The 10,217-nt window shown below is 37.8% G+C and overlaps 1 protein-coding gene across 1 annotated transcript; it reads right to left on the bottom strand.

Annotated features, from left to right (window-relative positions):
- Nucleotides 1-1,797: 1,797 nt before the first annotated feature.
- LOC147890621 (zinc finger CCCH domain-containing protein 14-like) lies at nt 1,798-9,317 on the bottom strand. The gene is made up of 3 exons (XM_087390789.1): nt 9,033-9,317; nt 4,258-4,318; nt 1,798-3,022 (listed from the first exon to the last, which is right to left on the bottom strand). The coding sequence occupies exons 1-3, from the start codon at nt 9,217-9,219 to the stop codon at nt 2,206-2,208; spliced, it is 1,065 nt and encodes a 354-aa protein (XP_087246915.1). The 5' UTR covers nt 9,220-9,317; the 3' UTR covers nt 1,798-2,205.
- Nucleotides 9,318-10,217: the final 900 nt, after the last annotated feature.

The following is a 10,217-nucleotide window of genomic DNA, read 5'->3' on the forward strand; positions in this document are numbered from 1 at the left end:
TTGTAACTAGTACACAACACACAATCAAAATAGTGTTTTTACCAACTCATACCTTTATTCTTGCTTGCAAGTATCAAGGAAGTAAAATGAGACTACCCTATATTACACCTATTAGTTTCAGAAACTGAGCAAAGCTTGCATTGTCGCAAGATATAAGAGATATTGCTATACTGCTACTAATGAATTCATAAACTATAGTGTGTGTTTGATTGGTTGGTATGATGTTTGGAACGGTTGAGCTTGGGCTACTGCTATTTCATAAACATGTGTTTGTAACCTCTTTTCTATTAAAGCCTATCATGATCACCCAGTTAGCATCTCTTAGACTATCATTCATTTCTGTTCCCAAACTATAAAATAATACCTGGTTTGCTCAGACAGTATTAGAATTAACAGACACTTGGGGATGAAACACATCATCTATATGTCACCTTCAGGCTTATTTTTGTTCCTTGACTATCCAAATACAACTCACTCAAATGTCTATCTACTTTATCAATCTTGACTCTTTTTGAGACAACAGGCCTTGACAAGCAAACCTACCCGAAGTTAACTAAAGATGTTTAGGACATAGCAGTAGCTCCCAAGGTCAGCCACAGCTCCAATCAACATCATACCAGCCAATCAAACACGAAGGACATGAATACATCACTGGAAGGGTCAGTGAACACGAAGTACATGAATACATCACTGGAAGGGTCAGTAACGTCTTGGGGAATGGAGAGGCTTCGAATGAACTCCCATGCAGCCTGCAAATAAGGCATGCCAGTTCCTCATGCAATTTCCAGTATTTTGATCTATCCAAAGTAGTACAGCCCTTCAACCTGACAAAATCCCCAATACACTTCTGTTACAAAGACCACATTGGACTACTGCAGAAAGTCTCGCCCTCATGTTTATAATTGTCCAATAAGCTCACACCTCCAGTCTAATCTAATCCGCTGACTGACATAATATATTCCACCTTTGACTATTACACAATAGCACTGAACCATCATGTGTATCAGAACCCTCATGCAAGTTTTAAATCATTCCAAAAACGTGCCAACAACAGGAAATGTGGTAAGACTTCCATCATACTGCTCTTTAAGAGAAGCTAGCTCAATGCACAAGACATGAACTTGGTAACAACTTTAACAAGAGATGACCTTGTGAACTTCACAACTGACCAAAGACAATGTAAGAAGTGGCTCCGAGGACCCAGATCCAGCAAAAGAGGAGAATTTCCACGTAGTCTATTATGTTGAAATGCAGCCTGAGGGTGAATTTGAGGCACTAGTTCATCGATGTTCACAAATGGTAAAAATAACACTGGTCAGTGAGCCCCCTTGGGAGGAATTTGGCCTGTGGGAAATATCAAATTGACTTGGTAAAAGGAATATCTCATTGAGGTGGCAAAATGCACAGCTCCCTTCTAAAACGAGATTCAATACAAAAAGACACAAGGCAACCTTCATAGTCAAAATATCAGCATATACATTAATTCAGTTGGTTTTCAATATTCCAAAGACCATTTAGAGGAATTCCACCTGTGAGCAACACTGGAAGCTGCAAAGAAGTTACAAATGGCAGCTATTCAAATCGGCAGGTCCTCTCTTATCGAATAGGATCCAGAATAGCAAAGACCTCTCTTCTTGGATGGGATCCAGAATAGTAAGAGACTTTACATCACTGAGCCTAACTAGAGTGCGTATCATTATAGATTAATTCAGCTATAATCTAGAACTCCAAAACATTGCAAAAAGAAACTAAAAACATGGATATGAAAGATGTACAAAGCCTGTAACAGGAAGATAAATACCCTCTGTAACTGAAAATCAAAGTTACTAGAAAGTCAATCCAAATCAGACACAGCAACTAGTCCTGTCATGACAGATGTTAAGCCCCCAAAGTGACCATGAACGTACAATGCATAAATACCCCTCCAACAAGTGAATTTTGACAATCTAACTGGAAAGATTACAACTCTCAACTAAAAAGAGAATTCCTGAAGTGTCCTAAACTCCCTACAAGCTGCCCATATTGCATCATTCGCATCTAAAAGAAACAAGAGTTAGAAGACTAAGCCAGACTCACGTCGAAAATTATGCAGACATCACTAGTTGCACAGGATAGTACTCTGAAAATTGGATCGATACTGTCACCATGACCATTTATGTGTCAGCTCTCGAAACTATACCCTAGGGAACCCACAGATGCAGACAGTCAAAGAGCACTAGACTGTTGCAACTCACTTGCACCATGTGCAAAATGACAACGCTCACCAAAAGTGCAGGTCCCCTTGGGATAGTTTTCACACAGCTTGGTCTTGAAATTATGTGATCCAAAGCCTGCTGGTTTGACAGGAGGAGTTACATCCTTATGTACAAGCACTTCACGCACCATAGCACTTGCTTGTTTGATTTGATCAAATGAGCCTTCCATCTCAATGTTTTTAAGACTTGAATCTGACTCGTGATCCCGGATAGAGAGTTTAGCACCAGTTACTCGACAGATTGATTTTGCATTGATGCCTCCTTTCCCAATAATAATCCCTGCAAGAGAAGCATCAATACTTATTTTTGCTGTGGACACAGCTCCAAATGATGCTGCAGCTGCAAGTCCAGGGGGGGTTGGCTCACGATAGCCCCTCAATGCAAGCTTATCTTCAAAGGCTGCAGCACCTGTGGTTCTGCCAAGGGGAGATGAAAACCTGTCAATGCCCCTCTCAGGAGCAAGCATAGAGCCATTGGCTTTTCTCAGTTCCTTCTCTCCATGTGCAAAGTGGCACTTCTCACCAAAGCGGCAGCCTTCAGGAGTACCATGATTCTTACACAAGCGTGTCTTGTAGCCTCCAGGTACAGATCCTTGCTCTAGGGGCAACACCAGCGATGTGGACAGCGCAGAAGAGGCATGTAAATCTTTTCTTGCACTGACTCCAGTTCCAGTCACATTAGAAGCTTGAGAGAGACTCAATGAAGTAACTCCTCCAGGCATGTAGTGCGCAAAGTGACAACCTTCTCCATATGGGCACCCAGATGTGCTGCAAGGTGGTTTGAAGCTATTAAAACCCTCTCTCTCTCTCTCTCTCTCTCTCTCTCTCTCACCCTTCACACACAAACACGTGCACACGCCCACAACAAGGGGATAAAACCTGGCAAAACTAAGAGAGAGAAGGAAACTGGACTCAACTCTCAATTCGACAAGGTGACATACTTTGAAATCATATACTCAATATTTAAAGAGAGATGGTTAGGACACCTAAGCGAGTAGTACCCCCCAAAGTCCTTTAAAACCATATAGCAATAATTATCGTCAGTTAGCATGCATAAAAAAAAGACTAGGGAATATAGCCTTCCAATCAATTACCACATGGGATTAAGTATCATTTCAATAACATGAAACAGTTAAACCCCTTGACATTTACAATACTACAGCCAACTTCAATAATAAAGTAACACTTTATCAAGTAGCAGATCCTTTATCTCAGAAAAAGAGCGAAGGGGAGAGAGAATTAGTGATGCAGTTAGGTCCCACAGGCTATACAGCTGAAGAGAGCAAGAGCTCTTGCAACAGGTGTCAAAGGGGCAAGGTGCTTACTATTTTTTGTGGCCAGCTCACTGGATGCAACATTTCAGCATGCAGTACAACAACAAAGAGTAACTATACCTAGCTACTTATAGATGTTTCACAGCAAGCACTCTTGCATTAACTGGACAACTTCCTAGGCATGACATGCATCACAGAAAATAAACAGGGGAATTTGGGACCAACTTAATGTGTGACTTACTCCTGCCATTAACAATTAGTAGGAGAGTCCTAAATGAATTTTGTTAAGAAAATGACTCATTGATCTTCTTTCTCTGAGGTTTGCATGCTTGCACGCACACTTTCCACCGATTAGAGCTGTACACTCTTTATGATTTAAAGTTCCTATGATGATGCATGACGACGGGGTAGGCTGGCAGGGACAACCAGAGCTCTAAAAGCTCATTAAGCATGTACTCTCCTACCAAGAGCCATTCCCAGATTATATGTAGACAGTTTTAATTTTCTTTACAGCTATTTGAACACACGATATGCTGTTTAAGAAACAATATATGAGTCGTAAAGCTCCTGCAAACTTTTGGTTTGCAGAAGCATTCTTTCAATCTCAATCCATTATTTCTCTGATTATAATACCAAATCTGACACGTACTTTCTCTCTTTAACACTTTAAAATTCTGGAATTATAAAATTAGTTGTGAAAATTCCTTTTGAATAGGTAAGAATTAAAACCTGAAAAATTTGAGGCATGCCTTTGATTTGCTTCCTAAACCTGTTGATAACGACTCCCTTTCTGCTCCAAAACATTCCTTTGTACCTTAGTACTTATCTTGAAGTCACAATGGAAAATAGTAAATGATTGTTATGAAACCAAATGAAATATTAGTTCAAAGTTCTTCCGTGGATTACCCACCTGGAAACATTTTACAAGAACAATGTGTGAGTTCTGAAGAACAAGATTCATCAAGGTTATACATGTGAAAATAAGACTTATATGTATGTGTTTCACACCTATTCTAATAAATACATGATAATAGACAATAATGTATTCTAAAATGATATTTATCAACTTCCTTTATTTTAGATCACTGTGAGATTGTTTATATTTTTACATAATACTAGAATGTGTCTAATGTTAAAGGGCATCTGAGTATGAAAGAGAGAAAGGACAGAGACGACAAGGAACAGAGGCAGAAAGAGCCAAAAACAAGAGAGGGGGATTTCCAATCAAACAACACTAAAAAGAAGGAAGAATGCATAAAAATGCATATACTCTCATCAGTACCCAAGCTAAAATTTGTACAGTAACGCAAGAGACAGACACACATTGTTACTCTTCTCATATTAGCTAGAGCTATCAACAAAGGCTTTCAATAAAACCTTAACCTCACAATAGGCCAGACATGAATGTTTGACCAGGTCTTTGTATGACATACTAATCTTGTGATGATCTTATTGATTTATACACAAGCTCTATTCGAAATACTGAACACCATCAAAAGCATGGCATACTATCTACAGATTCCTTTCAAAATGACGAGGCTGTTGACCCAGGCTAAGCCTCAAAGATAGACTTGACTTAAGGAATATATACCTACGTGCATCCTCGCACACCAACCAAATAAAATTCAAGACATACGTAGCCATATAACTGACAGAACCATGACTCTGAGAGGATAACAAAGAACAATAGCTTGATGGGTTAATTGCTTGAAAGTATGGTATCAAGATTATTGTTGAAGTAATAATGACATGATCATGATTTGATGACCTAATTATTTGAGATCTTGAGCTCAAAACCATTCCAAAGATATTTCCTTTTGACTTGCCAGACTCCTAGAACCAGTTATATATACCTTTGTAAGACTAAAATAAGTCCAATCATACAAATTTAGATTTTTTGTTGTTCTAAAGATAAAAAATCTACACATAAAATAAAAGAGAATATGAAAGAGAAGAAAAAAGAGGTAAACAAAAACTTTTAAGAAAAACAAAAGGAAGACATACTTAGCAAGCAAAGCAACACTTATGTCGTCATCAGTGCCCAAGCATAAGCAGCTATACTGAGTTTCTAAAGACCCGCGGAGTCTCTTGGGCAAACCCAGTGCTTACTAAAATACGTCAAATAAACAGAAGAGAAAGAAAACAAGAAATAAAGAAGAAAGGAAGCAGGTGACTAAGCAAAAATAAACAAGCAAGTCAAGAAACAAAATCTTCCAAAAAACTGGAATATCGCTCTCACACTCTCACTCTCACTCTCACTCTTATTTAAAACGTAAAAAGCTAAATGGTCCTTTACACTTATGTATTGTTTCCTACAAAGAGTCAAAAATACATTTCTAACTTAGAAAGCACAAGCATACTCAAACAAACTCTCTTTTGAAACTAAAAGAAAAACGGGCTATTCAGCTCCCTGCTTTTTGTTTTCAGCTTATGTCCAATCATTCTAAACATACCTAAGGCCGATACACGATAGATAAAAGACTTCATATCTAAGATTGTGCATACTTTTTTCATTATTTTCCTTGGATTATACCTCTTGTGTAATAGTAAAGTGATCAAATTACTACATTGAGTGATAAAAGACTCCTTAGTTATACAAAGGCAAAAAAATCTATGGAATTGGGAAGAAATGACTCCATATTTTGCCAAATCAAAAATGTTGAGTCAATGTGAGGCATTTTTATAATGTGTAAACCACTATATTCAGGTTGTTCACATTTATCGTATATATCAACCTCTAATCCTATGGTAGATTGAGAAATTCTAAGATCTAAGAAAGCACAAGAATCCCCTCTTGAAGTGCAGTTCAATTCACAAGAATCACGAGGATAGATTCCTTCACTCAAAAAGCACTAGCGTCTTTGTACATAAAGTCTTGAAAGTTAGGAACATATGGTATAAATAAATAATCTATAAAACGCCTAACTTGGCTAAGCTTATGTAAAATGATAGAGTAGGTATTGATAGAAATAAGACGTTGCATAAACTCGAATTCATAAGTGAAAAGATAAAAGTTTGCTAAAAAGACGGCACAATTAGTACCCATGGGGATTCCTATAATTTGTTGAAACAAAGAATCCCCTATTGTGATGTAAAGATTATCTAAAAGAAAATCTATCCAAGAGCAAACATCTTCCACACTTACTACCTTTGTGTATCTTTTCTTTTTAGAACCTATGTCATGATCTTTATTTTTTAGCCACAACAAGTTAAAGCATAAAGCTGTTTTCTCAACTTTTAGCACTTTACATCTATCTTTGTCAAATCTTAGATTCAAAACTTCAGCCACTAGCTTTTTTTTTCTAAACTTCAGGTCTTCCAGCTCAATCTTTGTGTAAAGCTTCATAAAATCATAGGTTTGAAGGAGAATAGGAGACTCTTTTTCTTGAATGCTTCGAGAGGAATTAAAAAATTTTACAACAGGAATCACTCCTACAGAGTCATTTAAAATCTAGCTTGAGTGCGAGGGGACATCTGCCTCTTTTAATAAGTCCCTCCAAAGTTCATGGACACTAGGCAACATGGCTTTGAAGCAGTAGCTTAGCCATTTAGAGACATCTGTTAAAGTAGTCTCACAAGCAGCTACAATAAATCTTGGCTTTTTGGGAGTTTTGTGAAACTTCCAAGCAGCACAAAGAAAAGGTATACTTGGATTGCAAACAAACCCAAAAGACTTGCAAAAACTCTGATGTATTGAGATCAAATCCTTTTGAGAAACTAAGGCAAGGGCGTAAGTTTTGGCAAGCAAGTTCACTTCTCTCAAAAGACATTCTAAGTAAAACTTTTTGCAAATAAAAATAAAGTTATTGAAACATTTGTCCATATAAGAAATGACAAAATTCCTATGGAATTTTCGAAGGAGAGTTTTATCTTCTTTAGAAAAATGGTTACTTTGCTTTGAGCAATTAACCGAAGGAACTTCTTCTAGTTTCAAAGCAACTTTCTTCAAAATCTTCCCTTTCCATTTTGATAAGATACCCCTAAACATTCTTCTAATTGCAAAACAAACTTTGAGATTCCCTTATCGGTAGCTTTTAAAAGGCAAGACTCTTTAAAAGAGTACAATCAAAATTTTATGCCTTTCATGAAAAGGTCTCTTAAGTTACTAGAAAGCAAAATCAGCTGTGACTACATGTCCTAAATCAACATCAATAAAGCTTTGGAATCTCTAACTTTTACAACAACAAGGTCCTCTAAGGATAGAAGATTTTGAATGCTTTGAAAGCCTTTTACCTATCTCTCCATAGTTGAAAGCCTTTTGTCCTAAAGTTTTTACATGCTTCCAAGCTACTACTGGATGCTTCCAAATTCTTCTCACAAAATGAGGGAGAGAATCCATTACTTCAGGAGACTTCAAAATTGAGTTTAAGCCTATCTTGTCAAGTGAGGGAGAAGTAAAAATACAAATCAAAAGTTCCTTATTTAGATAGACTTCTTTGCTTTGAAAGGAAGCTTTTACTTTTAAGAAGCGATCCAACGAAGTTTTAAGTTGTATATAATGGAGCTTATTTAGATTCAAATCCTTAAAAGAGAAGTTTTCCAAGGTGTATTGAAATTTAAAAAGAACTTTGACATTATATTTTTCAAAAACTTTTATTGAAAAAAGACCCAGAGACATTAATCTATCTAGGTAGAGTAGTCTTCTTTTATAGTCTCGAGAAGCAAAAACTCTTGGAACTAAGGAAGTTAAAGGAACTAAAGGAGGGGGAAGTGGAGGAAGAGGAAGTGAGGAAGGCAACTCACAAACATGTGAGATTGCAGGAGAGCTAGGACAACCTCGTAACATAACTATAGGTTTCCATATGATGTTAGGTGTATGACTAAGTTGGTAATGAGGAATGTTAAAGGGCTTGATATGAGTTCTCCACATCAAAGGGTTCTTTTTAGAGGTTCTTTTATTTTTACGAAGAGTTGATTTTCCTTCCAAATTAAAATCTCTTGGGAAGAAAGCGTGTAAAGTTCTCATCCAAAACAATTCATGAGGACGAGCAGCCTTGTAAAAATCCTAGAACCAGTTATATTTGAATGTGTAATGAAACTTAAAAGCCAATTGTGCATTGTCCTTAACTCTCGAGTTCATGAATTTGAGATGGTAAAAAGGTACCGCTTTAAGAGTCTGTAGAGAAAACTGGGTGAAGGTTTTGTTGAAGAGACCTTTTTAAAAAAATTACGTTCAGGTACCCTGTACCAGACAGGAAACTATCTTTGGAGACTACAGAAAAGCTGACTTGCAGTGTCGGACATGAGTAGTGTTGTTAATCACGTGGAATAACTAAAAGAAGACACAGAAAGCTAGTTAAGCAAGAAGGGAGTACGACATGAGAATAACCCCCCTAAACAAGACACGAAAACCCATATTGAAGTTCCTCATTCTCCACAACTTCGCTTTGCCCCGTAAACTGAAAAGAAACAAACAATGTGCACGCGCCGCCATACATTTTTCAGCTACGAAGCAGAAAAACTAAATCCACGGAAACAGAGCTACCAGAAAGTGAAGCAAGTACCGGAAGCGAAAGCGTCGAGGGAGGAAGGGGGGCGGTAGCGGGGGGGGTCGGGGAAGTAGGAAGAGTCGGGGGGGGCGAAGCGCTGGCGTTCGAGGTCACCAGGGAGGCCAAGGCTATGGAAGGAGAGGCTACCATTGGGGAAGAGGTCAGGGCGAGACTTTTTACGGGGGGGAGCGAGGGCATCCATGGATGCACGAGAGCAAAAGCTCAAGCTTGTAGAGCTGGGGCAAAGTAGAGAGATAATTCAAACAAGACGAAGAAAAAGAAGAAGCCGAAAAACCTAAAAGAGAGAGAGCCAATCTAGTGAAGGGATCTCTCAAGAGCTCTTAAATAGAAGAGTGCTTCTTTAGCCCTCCCTCCCCCTCCTCCGTGTGACCCCCTGCTTGCCCGCTCCCTTCCCTCAATCTATTTGCTTGAGTGTGTTGTTGGTGTGTTCAAATTTAAAAAAAAAACAAGGTGAATGATAATAAATCATTCATAAGGCCTGCCCGAGATCCACATAGCAAAAGAGGGCAGAGATGATGAATTGATAGCGATGAGGGAGACAAAGAAAGAGAGAGAGAGAGAGAGAGAGGGGGGGGGGGGGAGGGGGGGGGGGCTAAAATAGCATATGGATCAATAAAAAATGGAGAATTTTTTAAAATAAAAATTGGCTATTTTCACTTCTTGTTGAATAGTCTTTACTTAAGACCTACCAATGGCAGGTAAAAAAAAATCTATTCTATTTGCTTTTCTCATCTCCTCCACATATAGCCAATTCTTGATCCTCTTTATCGAAGGCAATTTTACATTTTATGATGACCTCTTCTCACATAAGTTTATTCTTTACAGGATCTCGTCTCACATTCGTGAAGTAATAGCAACATTTTTATTCTCCATTGAAAGAGCTCACTTGGTCCCTTTGGGGTTCTCCTTGCTTTTTGCTTTTCTTTATTAGCACTACCTCCTCAGAGATAGTGTTCGAGGAAACCCTCTAAACTATATATATACAATGAACTCACAAAATTTTCATTTTCACCACAATAAAAAATATTTTTTCACTTTTGTAAAATGTGCAAAGTTTGAGGCAATTTAGTTATATTTTAGCTTTAATATCTATAAATTCTCAACAAACAACCTTCAAATTTTTGAAATCCCAAGTTTTGTGATTTGTTGATAAATATGAACACTCGTGCTATATTGAAG

This window comes from Dipteris shenzhenensis, chromosome 19, assembly GCF_047967505.1.
Source record: "Dipteris shenzhenensis isolate YYH24624 ecotype China chromosome 19, Dip_SZ_1.0, whole genome shotgun sequence".
Classification (NCBI taxonomy): Eukaryota; Viridiplantae; Streptophyta; class Polypodiopsida; order Gleicheniales; family Dipteridaceae; genus Dipteris; species Dipteris shenzhenensis.

What these genes read in the sequence shown, in the direction of transcription:
- LOC147890621 (XM_087390789.1), bottom strand. Translation starts at nt 9,219, where the DNA reads ATGGATGCCCTCGCTCCCCCCCGTAAAAAGTCTCGCCCTGACCTCTTC. An exon ending in CCTCGACGCTTTCGCTTCCG is followed by an intron (nt 4,319 to 9,032) that starts GTACTTGCTTCA and finishes GTTTTGGAGCAG; the next exon opens with AAAGGGAGTCGTTATCAACA. An exon ending in GCATGCCTCAAATTTTTCAG is followed by an intron (nt 3,023 to 4,257) that starts GTTTTAATTCTT and finishes ACCACCTTGCAG; the next exon opens with CACATCTGGGTGCCCATATG.